The following is a 27679-nucleotide window of genomic DNA, read 5'->3' as shown; positions in this document are numbered from 1 at the left end:
CCCAGAGAACAAGATGGAAATTAAGGAAACATTCACTGAACAAAAGGAGACATTAACTCACGAAGAAAAGTATGTTAATCCACAATTTATTCAAGGAAGTAATTTAACAGTGCACACTGAAGAAAAATATTACAAGTGTGAAATTTGTTTGAAGCAGTTCGCTGCAGCACGTAATTTGACAGCACATTTGAGATTACACACTGGTGAAAAACCTTACAAGTGTGAAATTTGTTTTAAACAATTTAGACAAGCAGTTTCTTTGAAAATACATTTGATAGTTCACACAGGAGCAAAACCTTACAAGTGTGAAATTTGTTTAAGGCAATTTACTAAAACAAGTCATTTGAAAAGACATTCCTTAATACATACTGGTGAAAAACCTCACAAGTGTGAAATTTGTTTTAAACAATTTAGTCAAGCAGGTTCTTTGAAAACACATTTGATAGTTCACACAGTAGCAAAACCTTACAAGTGTGAAATTTGTTTGAAGCATTTTGCCACAGCAGGTACTTTGAAAAAACATTTGGTAGTACACACTGAAGAAACACCTTATCAGTGTAAGATTTGTTTAAAACAGTTTACCCAAAAAGCTTATTTAACTTCTCACATGAAAGGTCACACCAGAGAAAAACCTCACAAGTGTGAAATTTGTTTGAAGCAGTTTAGTACTGCTGGTAATTTAAAAACACATTTAATATTGCACACTGGAGAAAAACCAAACAAGTGTGAAATTTGTTTTAAGCAGTTTAACACAGCAAGTTATTTGAAAGTACATTTGAGAGTGCACACTGGGGAAAAACCTTACAAGTGTGAAATTTGTTTTAAACCTTGTAATACCACAAGTGATTTGAAAAAACATTTGAGAGTGCACACTGGGGAAAAATCTTATACGTGTGAAATCTGTTGTAAGCAATTTGTTAGAAAAGGTTATTTAACTGAACACATGAAAAGAAGTCACACTAGAGAACAAGCAAACACATTTAAGAGTGCACTCTGAAGAAAAACCTTAAAGTGTGAAATGTTTTCAGCAGTTTACTACATAAGATAATTTGAAACAACATTTGAGAGTGTACTTGGATCGAGAATCCGATTGAACGTCAGAAAGATTAAAAGATGTCTCAAAGCAATGCATCCTGAGATTCTACAACGAACTGCCTGTAACGAAAATATGATTGGTTGTTGGGATGAAGTGCCTTTGGTCCTTAATTAATTAAATGTATAATAAATACGACTTCAATCTGACTACATTATACTTTATTTAATGGTATTCGAACTGCGAGTATAAACATCAACAATAGTAGCGACCTAGCCCAAGGAAATGTTGTAATTGCCTGTACATTAATAAATACTAACTACAATAATAATTCTATATCACTACGGTTATGTTTATATACACCTTTAAATAATTACAAGCATGGCATTTCAATGTTACTCGAAGTTACTGAATCCAAAAGTTTATAATACCTTGTTGACGTTGAGTGAGGTTTAAACACATTTCATACAGAGTGTTCTAATATTACTTACGGACCCTATGGCTGCATTATTTAACTGCATACAAAGTATGCAAAGATGGGTACAAGCGGTCATCAAAGCTAAAGGAGGCTCAACACAATATTTAAAAAATATATATTCTCGAACATTTATGGATAATTATTTGATATTTTTATATTGCTCTTAGTTCATCTATAGGTTGATGAAGTTTTGGTTTTTCTATTTTTTGCTTCGTTCCCTAATAAGGTTTTTATAATCTGTTTCTGTATTAATTCTAAAATTATTTATAGTACCGCCTAAGCTCGTTCACTTTCAAATTAAAAATATCTTTTTTCATCTGTTTGGTGCATTATTCAAAGAATAATTTAGTCCTAGAATTCAGACGTCAGATACCCTGATTAATACATCGTCAATGGTGCTACAGCCCTATAAAAGAGCCTAGACCTTCCCAAGTCTATTACGCCAGTTAGTTCTATCAATTGCCAACCGTTGTCAGTTTACTGCGCCTATTTTTCTACCTTCTTCATTTACACCATCCTTTCATCTGAGTTTTGGCCTACCCCTATTTCCCACAGGTTGTGACATAAGGATTTATAAGAGATACTACGTCTTTACCACCAAATATATGTTTATATCTGTGGTATATCTCGTAGTTATACCTCTTCCTCCAAACACCATGTTCACAGATGCCATCGAATATTCCTTCAGGACCTTTCGTTCAGATATAAACAGAAGGTTTTCATCTGCCTTGGAGATGTTTCATGTTTCCAATCCATATGTCAACACTGGTTGTATAAGGGTTTTATATATGGTTACTTTTGTTTTTAGCTTAAGTTTCTGCTTCTCATATGTTACTCAGTCCAAAATAACATTTGTTTGCTAGGATTATCCTTCGCTTAATTTTTCCCTCATGACGTTTTCCTTGGTGATCAGGGAGCCTAAGTATGTGAATTTGTCCACCACTTCAAAGGTAGAGTTATCAACCGTGAATTGGTGGCCGATGTTTCTGGCTCTAGTGTTGGTTTCTTCAGTGTGCACTATTAAATTACTTCCTTGAATAAATTTTGGGTTCGTATAATTTCCTTCATGAGATGAATGTTCAGTTATGCATCCATAATTTCTATTTTGTTATCTTGGAGATAATCTAAAAATCAAACTGACTTTAATAAAATATTTGAGTGTAACGGAAAATGAATGTAAAAACACAGAGATGTAATAACCAAATTAAAGGGTCAGCTAAAGTGTACCCAAGGATACAAATACGTTTAAGAAACCTGCGTGTCTGTCTTCTGTATGCGTAATAGGCAGCCCACTTGTCTTTTAATGCAAACCTCAACCATATACGTATTGTTGTGATCTTACTTTTGAAATCTAATGATGTTCTCAGATGTAATTTATCTTAATTAATTAATCAATAATTATCTCATTAATCAAACAGATCAAATACCAATATAGTGTCAATCTCAGGGCTAAATTATAATATCAATTACTTACTTTCGTGGCTTCAAAGTATTTCTCAGTGGGTTCCTAATCGGGATAGATAAAAGAGAGTAAAATAATACACACATACGGATTTCAGTTAGAAATTATAAAAATCGTTTATTTTCTCTAAACAGCAATAACTGCCTAATATTTCTAATATCTTATCTTTCTATCTTTATTTAATACAAAAATTACAAAAACAGGAATCTTATTTCTTTTTGTCTCCAAATTTATTTTATTTATAATGAACTATTATGATTTATCAGTAACAAATTGATTGAGGTTTGATGAAATTTTTATAGTGATTGTGTAGCTCAATTTTCAATGTGTTATTTAATACACAAACCATACATTCATGTCATAACAAAATAGACTGACCTTTACTGATGATTTGACAATGTCTTCACACAAAACACGTTTCCTATTGGCTTGGGTTGCGATCCAAAGACTCGTCCAAGTCTTCCCGTAATGCCTCTGGTCCTTTGAAAACTAAGCCTCGTACAGCCCTCGTTCCTGCCTTCTCCTGATGCCGTGTTCTACCTTTTTCAAACACTTCAACAAAAGCCGGGATACTCTAGACTCAAGGAGTTATATACTATCTCGACTCGGTCTATCACTCGCTCCACGATATCTTTTTATTTTTTAAAGACAAAACTAACCAACCCGGCGTTTCACTTTTTTGTACACTCTTCTCGAAAACTGGACTTCGCCTCTCGATCGCTCAAAACATACTGACTCTCATTGCTCATTCATTCTCCTCCTTCCAAATACCCCTTCCAGCATTCAAAAATCAACCAATCCAAAGCAACTTTCAATTATCCGTATTTACCAACACAAACTTTCCTTTTTCTAAATATCTTAATGGATTTCAAGAAAAAATAATATTCCCCATTTCAATTTTACTTTCCACATTAACCCTCTTTACAAATTTAATAACCTATTATCTTATTTGCTAGAATATGAATTATCGGTGGTTATTCACACCTTTCCACGAACACTTTCTTTTTAAACATCACTCTAATTGTTTACTTGAGTCGTATTGTTCCTGGGGTTCGTAAACACTTCTCCGAAACACTTTCTTAAAAACTACCTATACATAATTTGTTTTATACAGTGTGTTCCAAATTTACATGCCCGCGGTCGAGAAAAACGAAAACCTTTATTTTTATTTGAATTTTAAATATAACTATAGACTTTTATTTCTTATGTCAAATAGGAATATAACAGTATATATTAACATAGACTGAGCCTACCCTCCGCGCTTACTGACGGAGTGATCTCTTGAACTGGTTTGCGGTATTTCTTTCTATCACATTGTATTGATAAACTATCATGGAACTAAGTGGAGGTATAAGCACGGAAGGGGAAGACTACTGTCGCAGTTTTACCATGCGTAAGAGTGAAACAGCACTTAGCAAAAAAAGATGGTGTCGTCACTTCGCTCAACATGACACTCTGTCTATATTAATATATACATATATGACCTCAACACATTCATATAAGTATATGAACACGAAAAAGCCAATAAAATTGCAACCTAAAGACAGTGGTGCACACAAAGGTTTCACAATGATTGAAACTTCTTTGAATCACCTCTTTAAACCACACTTCGAGCATACCTATTTTGAATTTTTAGACTGTACCAGAATGATTCAAAGATATATTTCTAAACATTTCTTTGATTTACCATGTTTTCAGTGTAAGTAATTACATATATACACTGAAAAATAGCAAATCAAAGAAATTTTTAGAAAGATATCTTTGAATCATTCTCGTACAGTTTGAAAATTGATAAATAAGTATACTCGTTAAGTACGGTGATTCGGGGTTAAGAAGCGATTCGTAGAAGTTTCACAGCCATTGTGGAACCTTCGTGTGCACCACTGTCCTTAGGTTACAATTGTGCTGGCTTTTTCGTGTTCATCTGCTTATATGAATGTGTTGAGGTTCGCATTAAAAGACAAGCGGCCTGCCTATTACGCATACATAAGACAGAAACGCACATTTCTCAGACATATTTGTATCCTTGGCTATACTTTATAGCTGTCTTGCATTTTATTAACCGTTAATTTGATTATTACATCTCTGTTATTCACGTTCCTTTGTACAGTTTATCCACTAATAATTTTCCAACCTAATCAGTAGTGATATAGATATCAAAGAAACCGGCTTTCGAATCAAGGTTGTCATATATATTCCATAAAATTCCCAAGTTAATATATTCTGAAAATGTTTTCTCTACTTTAGTATTCAATTGTTAGTCAATGACACTGTTAGAAAGATAATATGAAAATATTCTTAAAAAATATATAAACTAGTTAACTAGGTACTTAAAATTTCAATGGGCCTTCACTAATAAATTGAAGCAACTTTGTATATATTGTACTTTAAATAAATTTTGGAGTATCGGCAACGCTGTAGTCTGGACAAAATTAAGAACCTCTTTTTAAATTGACGTTGCCATGTTGATGATTTTAACAGATTAAGAATTTGCTTTAATGTTAAAACAAGTTTAAACATTGACAGTATCAAATTTTAAGTAATAAAAAACCGTGATGGTCACGTCCATTACTTATATATTTTGTTTCAATTCAACAACAAAAGGACAGTTTTAGTTAGTTCTTCCCTACTCTGCCTAACGCTAAATTAGCATCGTATTTCATGATGACAACACCGCGGAACATCTGTGTCTCTACAAACATTTGTCCATCCAACAGTGGCGAAAAACGAAGTTTTCCTTAAAACGAAAGCGACGAAATAAAAAATTGGGTAGGGTTGACACTGCTGCAAAGGACGTTTATCAATGAACAGTTTGTAACTTATTAGTTTATTACAAAGAAAATAGGTAGATAGTTTATACTGTGAGGACGTTCCAATTTGAAAAAAATTATAATTCGATTTCTTTGCAGATTCCTGTTCAAAAATATTAGTCCTGTCGCCAGGGGGGGTACAACGGCCTCCTGTATTCAGATGGACTTACCCAAGTTTTTTTTATGTATTTTGACTTGTAGAACACGAATTTTTTGGGTAACAGTTGATCCGGATGTCGATAAGATTGTTATAAACCAAGAAGTTGAGGAATCACATAACAGCGATTTCTCGCAAAACAAAACATTTTTTTGTATTTTTTGGGCCATTCTAACCAAAAAATGTTCCTACATTTTTTTTCGTAGGATGCATAGTTTTCGAGATAAACGGGGTTGAACTTTCAAAAAATCGAAAAATTGCAATTTTTGAACCCGAATAACTTTTGATTAAAAAATAAAATAGCAATTCTGCTTACCGCATTTGAAAGTTCAAGTCAAATTATATCGGTTTTAATTATTTGTATTGCTAAAAATTTATTATTTTATTGTTAAAACAAAGCTATAAACAGCTAGTGCTTGAGTGATGTTTTCAATGATTTCTCATTTAAAATCAAACGAGTAGGTAGAGGAGAAAAGAGTGCAAGCGGGGCTATTTCTACGTAGCATGCATTAAAACGCATGTATTAGGCACGGGAAACACTATGTGTTTATAGCTTTTTTTAACAATCAAAAAATAAATTTGTAGCAATGCAAATATTCAAAACGGATATAATTTGACTCAAACTTTTAAAGCTGGTAAGCAGAATTGCTATTTTATTTTTTATTCAAAGGCTATTCGGGTTCAAAAATTGTAATTTTTCGATTTTTTGAAAGTTCAGCCGCGTTTATCTCGAAAACTATGCATCTTACGAAAAAACTTGTAGGAACATTTTTTGGTTAAAATGACCCAAAAAATACAAAAAAATGTTTTGTTTTGCGAGAAATCGCTGTCATGTAATTCCTCAACTTCTTTGTTTATAACAATCTTATCGACATCCGGATCAACTGTTACCCAAAAAATTCGTATTCTACGGGCCAAAATACATAAAAAAAACTTGGGTAAGTCCATCTGAATTAAGAAGGCCGTTGTACCCCCCCTGGCGACAGGACTATATCCCCTTAAACAAATTTGAAGGGCGCCGAACTAATTTTTTGTGCAGAACTTGTTTAAACAAATTTAAAACATCACCTTTTTGCTCCAAAATATATTTTTTTAAAATTTTTTGGTCATTGTAAACAAGACAGGTACCTTGTCAGTTTTCTCAAAAGGTGATAGTTTTCGAGTTATAGGGGAATCGAGTTATAGGCGATCTGAAAAATGCGAATATACGCATTTTAGAGGATTAAAAACTCATATTTAAATTATTATTTTTGAAGTTGTCAAGAGCTTAAATTGAAGTTTAAACATTCATTTTCAAGATTCTGAATAGTAATGGGTTCTAACTTTAATTTAGACAGTTGTTCTTTAATTGTTAATTATACGCGTCCATCCGATTTTATGGCGTATACTATTTCAAAAATCTCTTATTTTGCTCTGAAAAACATTTTTTTAGATTTTGTAGGCCATTCTAAACACAACATATTTCTTTTCATTTTTCTGAGTTCATATAGAGATTTCTGAAATGGTAGACGGCATAAAAATCGGATGGACGTGCATAATTAACAATTAAAAAACAACGGTCTAAATCGTATATTTTAGACCCGTTTCTGTTAGACCCGATTTCTGTTCAGAATCTTGAAAATAAATGTTTAAAATTCAATTTAAGAACACGATAACCTTAAAAATTATAACTTACATATAAGTTTTCAAGCCTCGAAAATGCGTATTTTTGCCTTTTTCAGATTTTAAATCGCTTACAACTCGAAAACTATTAACTTCTTAGAAAATGGCAAGAAACCTTTTTTGTTTAGAACGACACACAAAATAAACAAAAAAATGTTTTTCAGAACAAAGTAAGATAAGAGATTTTTGAAATAGTATACGGCATAAAAATCGGATGGACGCGCATGATTAACAATTAAAAAACAACGGTCTAAATTGAAATTAGACCCGATTACTGTTCAGAATCTTCAAAATGAATATTTAAACTTACATTTAAGCTCTTGACAACCTCAAAGATAATAATTTAAATATGAGTTTTAAGCCTCCAAAATGCATATTTTCGCATTTTTCAGATATTAAATCGCCTGTAACTCAAAAACTATCAACTTTTGAGAAAAATGACTAAGTACCTTTCTTATTTAGAGTCACCCAAAAACCTAAAAAAAAAATTTTTGGAGCACAAAAGGTGATATTTTGAATTTGTTTAAAACATTTCTGCCCAAAAATTTAGAGAGTTTACTGAATATAATTATGCAAAAATTAATAAAAATTATATGATCTTTCCTGAAATATGCGTTTGATGAATTGATCCTTTTTCTTAATTTCCACGCCAATGGTCGGCATTGGCATCAAAGAATCTCAAAAGCCGACACTTGGCAAACTGACTTTGGAAAAAGAATACTCAAATATTTATATTTACCCCGGTCAATATAGACATTTGAAATAACAAAAATTCCCGTAAAGCTCAATTTTGGTGGAGAGCTGTGGCTTACAACAAAAAGGGGTGTGCAACAAAAGTTATTCGGGGTCAAAGGTCAAAATCTGAGATTTTTTGAATTTTTCTCGAAAACGGTAAGTCTTATCAAAAAAACCTCAAACTAAAGTTGTAGATCTTAAAATTCCCTACAAAAATAATCTTTACGATTTTTTTCCTAAGAGTTGCTATTCCTGAGATATCGCTATTCTAAGACTCACATTATACATGATATGCACAAATGCACACATTTCCACACCATCCGTGAGGTAGTGTACTCGGCGCCTTTTTTTACCGTGGTTTTCCCTGTAGACCTACTCCACTAACTGACAATTTTAGGACAATTTAAGGGAACAATACCCGTCAAGTTTGAGATATTACCTTATTATTGATATTGCTATTGATTATTGGGTTAATCTTGAAAGTCTACTTCAACAGTCAATGGATGTTCAAATGTGCCTGAGTCATTGAAATCACAGGAATCTTCCTCTATTATACTCAACTGGACATTTGAGCAAGACTGACCTTGGCAATTGGTACATAATGGTTATGACTCCGTCATAAGGAACCGTCGCAACATGGATCCAAAAGCACCTTTATATTCAAAGACATGAACACCACCTCTCACGTTTTCGTCCGCCGTGATACAATCAAAAGCAGCTTAGAAAACCCATATCACGGTCCTTTTCCTATAGTCAAACGAGGAGACAAGACTTTTGTCGTCCGTGTAAATGGAAAAGACGTAAAAATTTCCATAGACAGATTGAAACCTGCGTACGAGCTTTACGAAAGTATCCATCACGAGCCAGAGAAAATGACAATGTCCAGCAAAACTAACACAGACAATGAGAACAGCAGACCGAAGAGAAAAACAAGATTTACTGGAAGTTACCAAGCAAGTGTCGGTTAAAACATTTTTCAGTAAATTCAGTGATTTTTTTTCTCGTATAAACATTGCGTTGTGTTTTCTATTTTCAGTTTTCATTATATGTATATATGTATTATCTATCGTCTTATATTCTCGAAGGGGGGTGTGTAGCGATACGCTTCAATTACTGTTTTACTATTTTTTAAAGGCTTATTTTAATTTTTAATAACTTTTCTCAAAACGAAAGAATACATCCCATTTAAAATTCACACTTAATATACAAACCATATGCATAGAAGGGCCTGTTAAGTTTTAAGAAACGAAATATATCCCTATCCAGATGTTAATGGTCTGTTCAGTTTATGTATGGGAAACGAAATTCCACATGTCAATAAATCAGTCTTCCACTTCTTTAAAAACCACAGACATGTAAAACTAATGTTTGTAGTTCAGTATAGTCACACCCCAGAGGGCGTCGGAATAGGTCAACAACACACTCTTACGAGATATAAGCAAAACACGTCTTTTTACCGATTAAAATAAATATATTATTGACAGTCGTTTGCGTTTTATTAATATTATTTTATTTATGTGTTTCCGCCAATGAACTGTCAACACTGATGGAATGGCTCCGTCCCATTCCAACAGTGAAGCGAGATAGGCGCCAACATACAAGAGAGAGGTTCTAGCACTTCTAGAGAGACAGAAAATTGTCAGGTAAAATTTGCTACAACTACAACGTACCTGACTAGCACTGTCCGATTATCTTCCCTCCTTTACCTGATTATCTTCTATCTCATCCTGACGCCATTAACCTCGTTTTATGGCGATTCCATCAGTGTTGACAGTTCGTTGGTTTCCGCCAACACCAACGGAACATATGTATACGTGGCTTATTCGCGAACTCAATCGACTATAGGTGGCAGTGCAGTTGCATGAAAATGGCCGATGTAATTGGGATATCGTATTTTTCTATAATTAATATTGTTATTTATGTAATTAATTACTATAAATAAATTATTTATTAAATGAACACATCCGACAAGCTTTCAAACGACGTCCATACATAGGTTAACGGACGATTGGTTTATATTTTCATCCCAATTCCTCTAGTTCCAAATAAGCGGCAGCACCCTCGCTTGAGCTCGCGAATATGTATATTATCATGTATAATGTGACTCTTAGAATCGTGATTTCTCAGGAATGGTAACTCTTAGGGAAAAAAATCGTAAATACTATTTTTGTAGAGAATTTTAAGATATACAACTTTGGTTTGAGGTTTTTTTGATAAAACTTACAGTTTTCGAGAAAAATCAAAAAATCTCAAATCTTGACCTTTGACCCCGAATAACTTTTGTTGCACACATGGGATCGATGGGGATTTTTAAATCTTTATTTGTAATGGTAAACCCCAGCTCTTCACCAAAATTTGGCTTTCCGGAAATTTTTGTTTTTTGACCATTATTTTTATGTCTTTGACCGGATTAATTACAGTCAGTTTGATTTTTAGATTGTCTCCAAGAGAACAAGATGGAAATTAAGGAGACATTAACTGAACATTCATCTCACGAAGAAAATTATATGAATCCACAATTTATTCAAGGAAGTAATTTAACAGTGCACAATGAAGAAAAACATTACAAGTGTGAAATTTGTTTGAAGCAGTTGGCCGCAGCACGTAATTTGAAACAACATTATTTGACAAAACACACCAGTGAAAAACCTTATAAATGTGAAATTTGTTTGAAGCAGTTCGCTGTAGCACGTAATTTGGCAGCACATTTGAGATTACACACTGGTGAAAAACCTTACAAGTGTGAAATTTGTTTTAAACAATTTAGTCAAGCAGGTAATTTGAAAACACATTTGATAGTTCACACAGGAGCAAAACCTTACAAGTGTGAAATTTGTTTAAAGCAATTTACTACAACAAGTCATTTGAAAACACATTCCTTAATACATACTGGTGAAAAACCTCACAAGTGTGAAATTTGTTTTAAACAATTTAGTCAAGCAGGTTCTTTGAAAACACATTTGATAGTTCACACAGCAAAACCTTACAGGTGTGAAATTTGTTTGAAGCAGTTTGCCACAGCAGGTATTTTGAAAAAACATTTGGTGGTGCACACTGGAGAAACACCTCACAAGTGTGAAATTTGTTTGAAGCAGTTTAGTACAGATGGTAATTTGAAAACACATTTGAGAGTGCACACTGGAGAAAAACCGCACCAGTGTGATATTTGTTTGAAGCAGTTTATTACAGCAAGGGATTTGAAAGTACATTTGAGAGTGCACACTGGAGAAAAACCAAACAAGTGTGAAATTTGTTTTAAGCAGTTTAAAACAGCAAGTTATTTGAGAGTACATTTGAGAGTGCACACTGGGGAAAAACCTTACAAGTGTGAAATTTGTTTTAAGTCTTGTAATACCACAAGTGATTTAAAAAAACATTTGAGAGTGCACACTGGGGAAAAATCTTATAAGTGTGAAATCTGTTTTAAGCAATTTGCTCGAAAAGGTCATTTAACTAAACACATGAAAAGAATTCACACTAGAGAGCAAGCAAACACATTTTAGAGTGCACTCTGAAGAAAGACCTTACGATGTAAAATACGTTTTCAGCAGTTTACTACAGAAGGTAATTTGAAAAAACATTTGAAAGTGCACTTGGATCGAGAATCTGATTCAACGTCAGAAAGATTAAAAGAAGTCTCAAAGCAGTGCATTCTGAGATTCTACAACGAACTGCCTGTAACGAAAATATGCTTGGTTGTTGGGATCAAGTGCCTTTGATCCTTATTTAAATTAATGTATAATAAATACGACTTTAATCTACTACTTTGTTTAAGGATATTCGAACTGCGAGTATGAACATCAACGACCTAGCCCAACGACATGTTTAAATGGCCTTTACATTAATAAATACTAACTACAAGAATAATTATATATCACTACGGATATGTCTGTATACGCCTTTAAATAATAACAAACATGACATTTCAATGTTAATCGAGGTTGGTGAATCCAACAGTTTATAATACCTTGATTATTGACGTTGAGTGAGGTTTAAACACATTTTATACATAGTGTTCTAATATTACTACGGGCCCCATGGCTGCATTATTTAACTGCATTCAAAGTATGTCAAGACGGGTACAAGCAGTAATCAAAGCTAAAGGAGACTCAACAAAATATTTAAAAAATATATATTTGCAAACATTTATGGTTAATTATTTGATATTTTTATACTGCTCCTAATTCGTCTATAGTTTGATGAAGTTTGGGTTTTTTTATTTTTTGCTTCTGCTATAAGACTTTTCTAATAAGGTTTTTATAATCTGTCTCTGTATTAATTCGAAAACTATTTCTAGTACCACCTAGCTCGTTGACTTTAAAATAAAAAAGAATATGTGTGTACTTTGTACGCACGTAAGAAGTTATACTTCTATTATATGATTTCTTAAAAATAAATATACTTTAAACAGTTTGTTTTAATTTTTTTTAAACACCAAACTAATTTTGTGCGTACCGCTTTCAAAAAAATAAAAAAGTATAGGATTGCTCGGGATTGGAACTCAAGACCTCTCGATCTCTGGCCTAATGCTATACCAAATACGCTACGAGGACTGTGTCTGTATCGGTTCGGACGTACCTAATGACAATTCACGGTAACAAACAGACAAGGTGAATTATAAATAAATATACAATAAAATGTTTTAATAATGCTCATCTTACTACTGAGGAAGACAAATCCAAAGACACAAAAATTATAATAAATATATATTTACTAAAAACACTAATATATTCTTTTCACACCTTTTCTTGCACTGATATATATTTATACATAACTTGAAAGATCAACTAAACGCCATACTGTCTGTGTGCGCATGCGCGCAGTATTATGAAATTTTACTCTAAATCGCGCCTAAAGAAGTATAACTTTAAAAATATATTCCTGGGTCATTTTAATCTGATCGGTAAATTATTCAAACAAGTATTTCATCCTACAATTCAGAAGTCAGAAACCCTGATTAATTTATCATCCATGGTGCTACAGCCCTATAAAAGATTCTCAACCTTCCCAAGTCTATGACGCCAATCAGTTCTATCCATTGCCCACTGTTGCCAGCTTGCTGCGCCTCTTTTTCTACCTTCCTCATCTACATCATCCTTTCATCTGAGTTTTGGCCTACCCCTATTTCTACTTCCCACAGGTTGTGACATAAGGATTCTTCTAGGAGAGTTGTTCTGCTGTGTCTTGCTAGTTGTCCTGCAGTCTTCCTATTTTTATAAGAGATGCTACGTCTTTACCACCAAATATAATATGTTTATATCTGTGCTATATCTCGTAGTTATACCTCTTCCACCAAACACCATGTTCACAGATGCCACCGAATATTCCTTCAGGACCCTTCGTTCAAATATAAACAGAAGGTTTTCATCTGCCTTGGAGATGTTCCATTTTTCCGATCCATATGTCAACACTGGTTGTATAAAGGTTTTATATATGGTTTTATTTTTGTTTCTACCTTAAGTTTCTGCTTCTCATATTATGTCTACTCAGTCCAAAGTAGCATTTGTTTGCTAGGATTATCCTTCACTTAATTTCTTCCCTCATGACGTTCTCCTTGGTGATCAGGGAGCCTAAGTATGTGCATTTATCCATACTTCAAAGGTAGAGTTATCAACCGTGAATTGGTGGCCGATGTTTCTGGCTCTGGCGTTGGTTTCTTCAATGTACACTATTAAATTACTTCCTTGAATAAATTGTGGGTTCGTATAAGAATTGTGGGTTTGTATAATTTCCTTCGTGAGATGAATGTTCAGGTAATACCTCCATAATCGCCATTTTGTTATTTTGGAGATAATCTAAAAATTAAACTACTTCTTCTTTCTCTTTATAAGCAATTCTGCTTGTTCATTGGCGGGTTGATATCTCTATGGAAGGTTGTCACTCCATCTTTTGCGCGGACGGCCGAACTTCTACCGATTGGTGATTTATCTATTGCTATTTTGACCACACGTCTCCCCCATTCTGGTTATGTGGTTATTCCATTCTTTTTTTCTATTTAGTATCCATTCGTTTATACACTGTACGTCACATTGTCTTCTAATATCTTCACTCCACTTTCGATCTCTCGTATTTCGTGTAATTCTTCTCAGTACTCTCATCTCTGCCGTTTCCAGTAGTCTTTGTGTTGTGGCTGTATCTGGTCTTGTTTCTGATTCATTTGTCATTATTGGTCTTACACTGGCTTTATAAATTCTTGACTTCATTTAAATGTTAATCTGTCGATTTCGCCATATAGTGTTATTAAGGCATCCTGCCAGTCTATTTGCTTTTTGTACTTGATTTCACACTTCTTTGTCCAAGTCTCCGTAACTTGACAATGTAATTCCAAGGTATTTTACTTCCATTACTTGTTCAATACTGATACCATCAATTTCTATTTTTTACATCTGCTTGGTTCTTTACTGATTACTATTGTTTTAGTTTTCTGAGATGAAATTGTCATATTGAATTATTTTGCTGTTATTTTAAATCTGTGGACTAATCGTTGCAAACTATCTTCATCTTGGGCTATCAGTATTGCGTCGTCTGCGTTCTGCGTAGCAGAGTATTTTTACTAATTTTACGTTTCTCGTCTCGTCAAAGCTGCATATACTTTTCTTCTACGTGTCTTGTTCTTCGTGCTTGGAGCCTTGCATATGCTTGATTTTTTCTTTGTGTTGCTTGTGCACATTCCTCATCGTGCCAGTCCGAACCTATTTTTTCACAATTTTACCTTCCAATCACCTCTTCCAATATGGTTCTACACCGCCACCAGTAGTTATCAACATCTTCAAATATCACCTGTACAGTCCTCCAGCTTACGTTCCAGACTTTCCTGGAATTTCTAGGCTATCGTGGGGTTTTTAACGCTTCTACGTTAAATATTTTCTCTTTAACTCCTCTAACTTTCTTTGCATTAGATACTCTAGCTCTTATTTTCGTTTGGACTAGGTAGTGGTCCGAGTCTATGTTTGCTCCGCGTCTTGCACGTACGTCTATTATGTCGCTGAAATGTCGTGCGTCGGCCGCTACGTGGTCGATTTGATTTACTGTATTCCCAACAGGGCTTCTCTATGTTTCCTTATGGATATTTTTGTGCATAAAGCATGTGCTGGGAACGACTATGTTCATTGAGGCGGCTAGATGTATCAGACGAGTTCCGTTGTTGTTCGTTTCTTCGTGTAAACGAAGTCTTTGCATTAAAATCTCCTATTAATACCTTTACTTCATTTCTAGGACAACCTTGTATTATGCTTTCTAGTTGTTCGTAGAATTCCTCTTTTTCTTCATCCGACTTTTCCTCAGTTGGTGCATTTATTACTGAATATTTAAAGAATTTGCCTCTGATTCTTATTTTGAATAGTCTTTCGTTGATAGGCTGGAAGTCTATTATAAGGTACTTTAGTTGATTTGCAATTTATTAACCTTTATTTTTTTTATTTAAATTTATGTGTCTCGGCAGGGATGGCCATTGACACAAACAATATTGGTTATACAATAATTAATTACAATAAGGACTTAAAACTAATTATTATAACAGTTAATTTCTAAATCTTAAATAACATTAGGTAAAAATTATGAAGAAAAAAAATTGAATATACAATCATTGGATACTATAGAGACGTACAACTAATTATGAAATTGCTTCGGTCTTCTTGGGATACTTCGGACGTTGTTTAGTCATAGTAGCAATTGCATATGAACTAGTAAGATTACTGGAAGAATTGGGTCCAGACATGGTGATGCTAACAGTGGGGGAACATTGATTTAAATTGTTACTCATGTAGTCAAAAGTAACTTGAATTTGTTTATACATATTACGCTTTGGATGTCTGGAAATAAGAGAGAACCTTAGATACATCACTGCAATACTGGTTGCCTAACCGTTGGCGTCCGTTGGGACGGCGACGGGATAGCAACAGTGAAAAACTATTGATAGTTTGACACTGAATGTGTTTGGAAGATTATTAAGCAAAACATCTCTTACTGACTGAAGTTACAGCTTGTTCTTGATGATTAGCACGTAACACAATTGTTATTAGTCACTATTTGAGCGAAAACTAATTTTAATAACTAGTATTTATAGTAATAATTACAAATTTCGGTACCAATTTACAGATCGATACATACACGTTCTGACGTTAGTTTGACAGTACAACCTTTAATTTGATTATTACATCTCTGTGTTTTTACATTCACCTTGTACTCAAATATTTATATTATAAGGCGAAGCAATAAAGCACTAAAATCGGCCTTACCTCCGAAAAAAAAAGGACAAGACGGATCTTAATAATCCTTTTTGCATTCGATTCGTGAATGCGCCAGGAAACTTTCTGACCCCGAGCCATGCCCCGACTATTGAAAAATTGCATACAAAAAATGCATTCTTAAAGTGCATCTCAAAAAAATAATAAAAAAATTCAGAACTCGTCAATTATCGGCGGAAATGAGTTTAATTTTAAAGAAGGCAGGTTTTGTTTATATTTGATTCAAAGTTGGACCACCATCTCCATATAGCTATTTCAGCATCCTTATGCCTCATCAGTGAAGCTCAGAAGTCACAACTCTGAAGGAAATACAAACAATTCTGCCTATTTAAGGCAAACCATCGCAATGCAATGAACCCACCTTTTGAGACGCAATTTAGCGACATCTCTCGTATTACGAGGAAAACAACGAAAAGCCCCAGATACAAAGTTTACTACCTTTTAAACAATTAGAATAATTGAAATAAAAATATAATAAACAATATTTTAAATCTAAGACTTTTCGTTAATCAACTGCTTTCTGGCTGCATCCCGTATCTCCGGATTTTACAATATATAATCACAGAGACGACGAAAGTAGGAGAAAGCAAATAGAGGACGCTTAGGCCACGCATTTACCTTCTCTTCGTCAAGGAAAAGGACCGAAAGACAGTTTCTAAATACTGAGAGTAAAAATGAAAAAGATAAAAAAGGTTCAAGGCAGGTTTTGTTTATATTTGATTCAGAGTTGGAGATAGTGGTCCAACTAGAAGAAAGAAATAGCTATATGGAGATGGTGGTCCAACTCTGAATCAAATATAAACAAAACCTGCCTTGAACCTTTTTTATCTTTTTCATTTTTACTCAGTTTGAGTATTTAGAAACTGTCTTTCGGTCCTTTTCCTTGACGAAGAGAAGGTAAATGCGTGGCCTAAGCGTCCTCTATTTGCTTTCTCCTAATTTCGTCGTTTCTGTGATTATATATTCTAAAATCCGGAGATACACGGGATGCAGCCAGAAAGCAGTTTATTAACGAAAAGTCTTAGATTTAAAATATTGTTTATTATATTTTTATATCAATTATTCTAATTGTTTAAAAGGTAGTAGAGTTTAATTTTGTTACTCGGGGGGTTTTTGGAGTCGCTGAAAACCAATATGATGTCGTAAGTAATCTCCGGAGTACCTGGTGCCCAGGGTACCTACCGTTACCTCTTCTTGTGGAGCTTTCGGCAAAACATTTATTAAAACATTAGTTAAAAATTTCTACTCGGGGTTTTTTGTGTCGCTGACGACGAATATGACATCGGAAGTGATACGGAGTACCTGCTACCCGGGGTACCTACTGTTCACCTCGTTTTCTGGAGTTTTCGGCAAATTCATTAAAAAATTTGTCAAAAATCATTAGTCACGAGATAAACAGTAGGTACCCTGGGCACCAGGTACTCCGGAGACCACTTCCGATGTCATATTCGTCGTCAGAGACCCCAAAAACCTCCAAGTATTGAATTTTGACTAATTTTTTAATGAATTTGCCGAAAACTCCAGAAAACGAGGTAAACAGTAGGTACCCTGGGTACCAGGTACTCCGTAGATCACTTCCGATGTCATATTCGTCGTCAGCGACCCAAAATCCCATAAGTAATGATTTTTGGCTAATGTTTTAATGAATTTGCCGAAAATCCAGAAGAAGTAGGTACCCTGAGCACCAAGTATTCCGGATATCACTTCCGATGTCATATTCGTCGTTAGCGACCCCAAAAACCCCCGAGTAATAATTTTTGACTAATGTTTTAATGCAGGGGTGTCAAACTCAATTTTGCAGAGGGCCATATATTAAATTCAGAATGTGTCGGCGGGCCAGATTCAAATAAAAAAAAAATGTACTGAATTATTATAACATTTTATTTAATAGTATACTTATAATATACGGTTGTTAAAAATCATATCAAAGTTATAAAAGAGGGTAATTATTTTGAGCTCGAGGATCCAGATACCTGACTTTTCTTGTTTTTGACAAGCTCATTGATGTCAGGTATCATATTCGTTGTATTTATTTTAAGAATTGATTGGAGATGTTCATTTGTAAGTCTTGTGCGATGTTTGTTCTTATTTATTTTCATGACGGAAAACATCTGCTCACATAAATAGGTGCTACCAAACATGCACAGAATGCGTGCTGCATGCTTTTTTAATTCCGGGTAGTTATCCAAACTCTTAAAATATTGTGTATAAAATGTAAGTGCGTTAACCTCTTTAAATTTTTCTTTCAAAATACTGTCCGATTGAAGATTTATCAACTCCATTTGCAAATGAACTGGTGCCTGTGAAGCTTCAAAATTGAATGGATTGTTGAAAATTGGGAATTCCATTTCATTCATTTTGTGGAAGTCTTCAAAACGATTGTTGAATTCCGTGATAAGATTTTGCAGAAGTTGAGAATATTGATCCAATTTTTTTTGATCCACTGTGCCAAATGATTTTAAATGAGGGAAATGATCCAAAGTTTGATTTTTTACCTGATTTTCCCACAGCCTCAACTTTGTTTCAAAGGCTTGAATACATGAGTACATTTGAGTGACAATCAGATTTTTACCCTGTAACTTTACATTCAGATCAGTCAAGTGTTTATTCATATCTACCAAAAAGGCACAATCAACCCACCAGTCATTGTCATAATCAATTGGGTCACGTAATGCAAAAAATCTTTCTAAAACTACTCCTCGACTGAGCCAACGAACTTCGGTGAAATAAGGGACATCAGAAAACTTTTCGTCCAAATCTTGTAAAAACTGCCTGAACTGTCGGTGATTTAGTCCTCTGCTCCTTATAAAATTTACTATTTTAATTATAGGTTGCATGACATGGTCCATTTTTAAATGTTTGGATGCCAATGATTCCTGGTGAATTATACAGTGAAATCCCACAAAATTGCCTGATGTTTTCTGTTTTAATTTAGTTACAACGCCCGAATGTTGGCCAACCATGGCAGGAGCGCCATCCGTAGTTGTGCTGCTAAGTATATTCCAATCGAGTCCATATTCTGCCATCAAATGCTCCAATGCAGAATAAATATCATTTGCTGTTGTAGTACCTGTCAATGGAACGCACTTTAATAGTTCTTCAGTTATTTCAAAGTTACTGTTAATACCTCGTATAAAAACAGCAAGTTGAGCTGTATCAACAGTATCAGTGCTCTCATCAACAGCCAGTGAAAAGTTTGTAAATTCCTTAATTTTCTCCTTCAGTTGAAGAACCAAATTTTGAGATAAATCATTTATTCTTGAAGCAACAGTGTTTCTTGACAGCGAAATATTTTGAATTATTGACTTTTGAAATGGAAATGAAACATCGGCAACTTTCAACATACAGTCTTTAATAAAATCACCATCAGTGAAAGGTTTTGATCTCTTCGCGATTTCTAATGCAATAATAAAACTTGATTTCAGGGCATCTTCGCTCTCAGTATTAGCTTTAGTAAACATCGATTGTTGACCTTGAAGTTTAGATTTTAAAGATGACAATCTGTCCATTCTTATTTTTTCAGTGTAACAATCGAATTTTGATTTATGATTCGTATCATAGTGTCTCTTCAAGTTAAACTCCTTACAAACAGCAACTGTTTGATTGCAAATCAAACACAGTGGTTTACCTTTCCATTCTATGAAAAAATATGCATTTTCCCATTTAGACTGAAAAACTCTACGTTCACTATCAACTTTACGTTTTTGTGACATGCCGAAATCGTAACAAATATGGAACTCGACACAATTATGGATATCGCACACGCACGACACAAACAAATGTACAATACCTTCTCAACCACTACTTCGCAACTGACTCACGTGACACGTCGACGCACTTCTTTTATATCGATAAGGAAGGTTCTAGTCTAGACTCGAAGCGCATGGAAGATTCTATTGTTCTCAACAAAAATAATAGGGTGTTTCCGCTAAGAGATGGTGTTACTGTCTATCTCTCTCGCTTGTCTAGGCACGCGCTGCCTTTGAAATGACTTATAAAAATGTAGTGTAGTGTACGCATTTTAAAACTTCCGTAGAGCAATCGAGTGAAGTCTAAAAGCTCTAAAAAACATGATTCTTCTTTCTGTGACACATTGCGATCGCGGGCCGTATTGGTATGGCCCGGGGGCCGGATGCGGCCCGCGGGCCGTATCTTTGACATGACTGTTTTAATGAATTTGCCGAATATTCCCTTGAGTAACAAAATTAAACTCATTTCCACCGATAATTGACTAGTTTTAAATTTTTTTATTGTCTGCTTGAGATGCACTTTAAGAATGCATTTTTGTTTGCAGTTTTTCAATATTATATCATGACTCGGGGTCACAAAGTTTCCTGGCGCATTCACGAATCGAATGCAAAAAGAATTATTAAGATCCGTCTTGTCCTTTTTTTTCGGAGGTTCAGTGCTTTATTGCTTCGACTATATAGTCAGTTTGGTTTTTAGATTGTCTCCCAGAGAACAAGATGGAAATTAAGGAAACATTCACTGAACAAAAGGAGACATTAACTCACGAAGAAAATTATATGAATCCACAATTTATTCAAGGAAGTAATTTAATAGTGCACACTGAAGAGAAACATTACAAGTGTGAAATTTGTTTGAAGCAGTTTGCCGCAGCACGTAACTTAAAACAACATTTGACAGTGCACACTAGTGAAAAACCTTATAAGTGTGAAATTTGTTTGAAGCAGTTCGCTGCAGCACGTAATTTGACAGCACATTTAAGATTACACACTGGTGAAAAACCTTATAAGTGTGAAATTTGTTTTAAGCAGTTTTCTACAGCAGGTATTTTGAAAAAACATTTGAGAGTGCACACTGGAGAAACACCTTATCAGTGTAAGATTTGTTTAAAACAATTTACACAAAAAGCTCATTTAACTCCTCACATGAAAGTTCACACCAGAGAAAAACCTCACAAGTGTAAAATTTGTTTCAAACAATTTAGTACAGCAGGTAATTTGAAAACACATTTGATAGTACACACTGGAGAAAAACCAAACAAGTGTGAAATTTGTTTTAAGAAGTTTAACACAGCAAGTTATTTGAAAGTACATTTGAGAGTGCACACTGGGGAAAAACCTTACAAGTGTGAAATTTGTTTTAAGGCTTGTAATACCACAGGTGATTTGAAAAAACACTTGAGAGTGCACACTGGGGAAAAATCTTGTAAGTGTGAAATCTGTTTTAAAAAATTTGTTCGAAAAGGTTATTTAACTAAACACATGAAAAGAATTCACACTGGAGAGCAAGCAAACACATTTAAGAGTGCACTCTGAAGAAAGACCTTATGAGTGTAAAATATGCTTTCAGCAGTTTACTACAGAAGGTAATTTGAAACAACATTTAAAAGTGCACTTGGATCGAGAATCTGATTCAACGTCAGAAAGATTAAAATATGTCTCAAAGCAATATATCCTGAGATTCCACAACGAACTGCCTGTAACGGAAATACGATTGGTTGTTGGGACCAAGTTCCTTTGGTCCTTATTTAATGAAATGTATAATAAATACGACTTTAATCTACTACTTTGTTTAAGGGTATTCGAACTGCGAGTATAAACATCAACAATAGTAGCGATCCAACCCAACGACATGTCGTAATCGAGTTTACATTAATAAATACTAACTACAATAATTGTGTATCACCACGGTTTATATTTATATACACCTTTAAGTAATAACAAGCATGGCATTTCAATGTTACTCGAGGTTACTGAATCCAAGAGTTTATAATACCTTGATTATTGACTTTGATTGAGGTTTAAACATATGTTATACAGTGTCCTAATATTATTACATTTCCCTGTTTTTAAATGAAAAATTCTATCTGGAGATATTCATCTCCTTCCCTTTTTACAAGAGTATTATTCCTAATCCTATTTTCCCAAAAATGTATATGGTTTTTTCCTATTTTAAACAGGTATTTTCTAAAACTAAATGAATGTTTATAATTATCACTAATTCAAATACTGACACGTCTTGTCCTTTAGCCTTTGTTCACTAATTTTCTTCATACAAACGGTGAAAAAACGTATAATATATACGAATATAAAATAAATTTTTAAAATAGTCGTAGTGTCCTACTCTAATTTACCTCATACACGTAGTGGATAAAACCTATTCTAAATAATTATAAAATATCTCAAATCAATCTAATAATATTTTCAAATTTAACTATACTTCTACTTCTATAAGAGATATATCTAAAATGTTTATACCCGTAGGCACGCCAATGGTGAATATAAAATTCTTAATTGTATGTCAAAAAATGCGCAATAACAATCTCTTAAAACCTACCAAATTTCATTTGCATATCTCAACCAGTTTTAGAGCAATAAATAAATCGTCAGTTTGTAATAAAAAATTCAACATCCCGTATCTCGGAAACAAAGCATTTGCGGACATATGTTTATCAAGCAAACAGTCATTATTTTTTCATGCAGAATTACCCCTTAAAGTTTGTCGCACTTATTTAGAAACACCCTGTATTGATGAATAACATTGCTAGTTGTTAAAGCACCCCAACTTTTCTATAATCCAACATAAGCGAATGAATTAAAAAGCAAAATGTTAAGAAAGCCTAAGGTTACAGTTAAGTGTTAATTTCAATAATATATATCACTAGAATATTTCACAGGGTGTTCGAAACTTTGAGGAAAAAACACACTATCATTGTTACACCCGTTATACAATGACACTTACCTGTTTAGCAATAATATTATTACATCGATATACTTGAAGAATAAAGCTGTAATATACTAAATAAAATACTCAAATCGGATAAAAGGTTTAGGAAATACGAGACATCAAAAATGTCCCACTTTTAAGGTGGTGCGTTAATTTTGATGCTTAGTGTATGTTTTTTTGTAACTCGATTGAGATATAGCCACTTGTTAAAATGCTAGAGGTCCAGCTAAACTATTTTTCCCGTAATTTCATAGAAATGTATAGTCCACGGACATGATGTGACCACTGACTTAACAATAGTATATTGTACAACAAGTGAGAAAAAAGACATATTTCTCACGAGCGCAGAAGTTTGTTGGCACGAGGCGAGGGCCGCAAATCAAGCGAGGGAGAAATATGTCATTTTCTCATGTGTTGTACACTGTACTTTTTCTATGGATGCGGTATTGTCAAGAGTTCAAACTTCAAAATTAATTAATTTATGTGCCTTTCGGTATATTATATGCATAAATTGAAATAAAATACATATACATGTAGATATTTAATATTCTTAAAGTTTGTATACGTTATTTATTTGAAGTTCTAATTAAGAGGAAACAGTAGCGATCAACAGGTAGCGAAAACGCGTTCCAAGATTACGGCTGTTATTTTGAATATTTTTTCGAGATATTTGGCACACGTATTCGTAATATAATAAAGAATTGCGATACAGAGCCCAATTTGAAAAATATATTAATATGTGGAAATTACTCTGTAATTAAATACAATATTAAAAAAAAAACGAGCCTGTACCGCCATTAAGAAGAACAAAAAAATAAACTTTCTTCAAATAAACTTTTTTATCCGATGCCTAGATTTTGTGTCATTTTGGAACTACTAATGAAATAAAACATTTTAGTATGTAGTTCCAAAATGACACGAAATCTAGGCATTGGATAAAAAAGTTTATTTGAAGAAAGTGTATTTTCTAATATCTTCTAATTAATGGCGGTACAGACTCGTTTTTTTAATATTGTATTTAATTACAGAGTAATTTCCACATATTAATATATTTTTCAAATTGGGCTCTGTACCGCCATTCTTTATTATATTACGGATGTGTGTGCCAAATATCTCGAAAGAATATTCAAAATTACAGCCGCAATCTTGGAACGCGTTTTTGCTACCTGTTGATCGCTACTGTATCACCTTAACAGTTATTTTTAAGCAGTTTTAAAAGGCAATTCCTGATAAGTTTTGCTTCAACATATTTAATTTGACAACATTAATTGTGTTTGTATTGTACATGTTACCATGAAAACGGCGACCATATGTATGTAAACCGTTGGAGAACCCGTGAGAAGAAATATTTCTCACTGCAATGGCCGACTTTTCTCACTGCATGAGAAATTGTTCGTTTTGAATGTATATAAATAGTGAGAGAAGTTGCACATTGTATAGCATCCACAGAAAAAGTATTTTTATTTATGATGTCTATGTACGTAGGGAACATAAAATATAATGTGCATTATTTATTTTATATTAAGTTAGCAATAAACTAAGTTAAAGATTTCCTTTTTTTATTTTGTTTTAATAAAATATAATCATCATCAACCCGTACGCGTCCGCTGCTGGACATAAGTCTCTCTCAGCTCTTTCCATCTGTCTCTGTTTTGTGCAGCCTGCATGCAGTTACCGATAACATGATTTAATAAAATATAATTTTACTTGTAAAATAGATCACGTCCGTGGATATTCTGCTACGTCCGTGGAAACACGTTACAACGATATAAACACGATACTAATAATCTACACATTACATGGGTGCATTCATCAGACCAGTGCGCTGCGTCAGCGCTTTGAAACTGTTTTAAGATTTTTCTGGTGAACGTCATGTCAATTTAGGCTAAACTTCAACGTGTTGACGAAGCGGTCGCCATTTTATTCAACGTAGTATTTGCATCGCTTCAATATTGAACGTGTTTAAGAAATATATTCTAATGGCGCGATTATTTGAAAATCTTTACTTTTACAATGGTTTTAATTATAAAGTAATTGAAACTTAGGAGATACATAATTGTATATGCTCACGCAATTGTAAATCTGTGTATTGAGGAACAATATTTTCAACATAATTCATATTTCTCGTGACAATTATTATTTATTTATGGTGGGAATACTTCATTATTATCCAATGGTTCTGGCAAGTCCAGCACAGCCAGCAGCACTAAATTATTTCTTATTCATTTCATTATCAAACATCGATAAAGAGTATATTATCCATTTTTGAATTAAATTTTTTTAAGACCGTTTTAGGTTAGGTTCATAGAACAGGTGAGAACATAAACAAAACCAACTATGAAAGTCTCAAACGGAAAAATACCATTCACCAGACTGAAGGTTGTTTTAAAGCGCCTAAACACAGCTGTTTAGTTGAAACTTAAACCGATTATTTCTGGTGAACGCACCCATTTTTAACGTTAGAAACGTAGACATATATGTTAACATAGACAGAGTGTCTTTCAGAGTGAAGTGACGACACTATCTTTTTCTTTTGGCTCAGTGCTGTTTCACCCTTACGCATAGTAAAGCTGCGACAGTAGTCCTCCCCTTCCGTGCCTATACTCACACTGCATGTCATCTTACTTTCTCGATACAATGTGCTAGAAAGAGATACCGCAAACCTGTCCAAGAGATATTGTCGTCAGGAAGCGCGGAGGGTAGGCTCACTCTATGTTAATATGGTTCTATGGTTAAAAACTGATTTGACTGTGGAATATAATCAGCTTTGTCTGTTCATAAAATATAATGTTACTTGTAAAATATATTACGTCCATGGATATTCGGCCACATCCGTTGAAAACAAGAATCCACGGACGTGACAAAAACCACTTTACTAACAATCTACACATCACAATTTTGAGATTAGAAAATGTTTTTACTGTGGAATATATAATCAGCTTTGTCTGTTTTCAAATAAAATATAATGTTACTTGTAAAATAAATTACGCCCGTGGATCTTCTGCCACGTCCGTTGAAAACAAGAATCCACGGACGTGACGAAAAACACGTTACTAAAAATCTACACATCACATTTTTGAGATTAGAAAATGTTTTTACTTTGGAATAATCAGCTTTGTCGTGTTTTCAATAAAATATAATGTTACTTGTAAAATAAATTACGCCCGTGGATATTCTGTCACGTCGGTTGAAAACAAGAATCCACGGACGTGACGAAAAACACGTTACTAACAATCAACAACACCTTACTACGCATCACATTTTTGAGAGTAGAAAATGTTTTTACTGTGTTATATAATCAACTTTGTATATTTTAGTTACAGTGTGGTCCTCAAATCTAAACCTAAAATTACACTTACTTTTTTAAGGGTCCGCAGATGTGACAAAAGGTATTAACGAAACAGATTTCACCAAACAAATCACTCTTTATACGCAAAATGCCTGTGAAATAACTTAACTGACGCGTTTAACCATTTGTTTGGTTTTATGCTTGCCTCGCCATCTAGTAAACATTTGTGGTAATTTAATATATGCGCAAATTTTTAAATGTATAGGTCCACAGGCATGACAAATATTTTGTGACAAGTTTTAAACCTACATATACAGTATGGTGCAAATGAAAGGAATAAATTCATTATTTTGTAAACCGGCGACTTTAAGAAAAAATCCCTAAACAGGTCGATTTTTATTTTTTAATTTTGATATTTTGGCATATATGTCATACTAGTGATGTCATCCATCTGGGCGTGATGACGTAATCTATGATTTTTTAAATAGGAATAGGGGTCGTGTGTTAGCTCATCTAAAAGGTCATTCAATTCTCTATTTAGTTCTCATTTACATAATTATTTATACAATTCCAACAAAATTTTTTTAAATTAAATTATTTGACAAAAAAGAATGTGTAATTTATTTAATTCAAAATACATTTTACTGCTGTCAGAAATCAGACAAAAATGTTAATATTCCTAATAAACATTGCTTTTAGCTTAAATTAAATGTTGAAACTTACAAGAAGCAGGTGGCTGGCGGGAGCGAATTTAATCGAAAAGCAATGTTTATTTCAGAAATAAACATTTTTTCTGTTTTTGGGCAAGAGTAAAATGTATTTTCAGTTAAATAAATTACATACATTCTTCTTTTTTTTTTGTCAAATAATTTAATTAAAATTTTTTTTGGACACCCTGTACAAATAATTATTATTATTACTGAATAGAGAATTGAATAACCTTTCAGTAATAATAATAATTATTTGTACAGGGTGTCCAAAAAAATTTTTTTAATTAAATTTGACAAAAAAAAGAAGAATGTATGTAATTTATTTAACTGAAAATACATTTTACTCTTGCCCAAAAACAGAGAAAATGTTTATTTCTGAAATAAACATTGCTTTTCGATTAAAT

At 33.6% G+C, this 27679-nt stretch overlaps 1 protein-coding gene across 1 annotated transcript; it reads left to right on the top strand.

The window, feature by feature from the left end:
- Positions 1 to 13: 13 nt before the first annotated feature.
- Positions 14 to 26733, top strand: LOC126890123 (zinc finger protein 726-like). The gene is made up of 5 exons (XM_050658970.1): positions 14 to 170; positions 10774 to 11028; positions 21030 to 21290; positions 21375 to 21542; positions 26645 to 26733. The coding sequence occupies exons 1-5, from the start codon at positions 14 to 16 to the stop codon at positions 26731 to 26733; spliced, it is 930 nt and encodes a 309-aa protein (XP_050514927.1).
- Positions 26734 to 27679: the final 946 nt, after the last annotated feature.

This window comes from Diabrotica virgifera, chromosome 8, assembly GCF_917563875.1.
Source record: "Diabrotica virgifera virgifera chromosome 8, PGI_DIABVI_V3a".
Taxonomy (NCBI): Eukaryota; Metazoa; Arthropoda; class Insecta; order Coleoptera; family Chrysomelidae; genus Diabrotica; species Diabrotica virgifera.
This window is presented reverse-complemented; position numbering and strand designations above follow the sequence as displayed.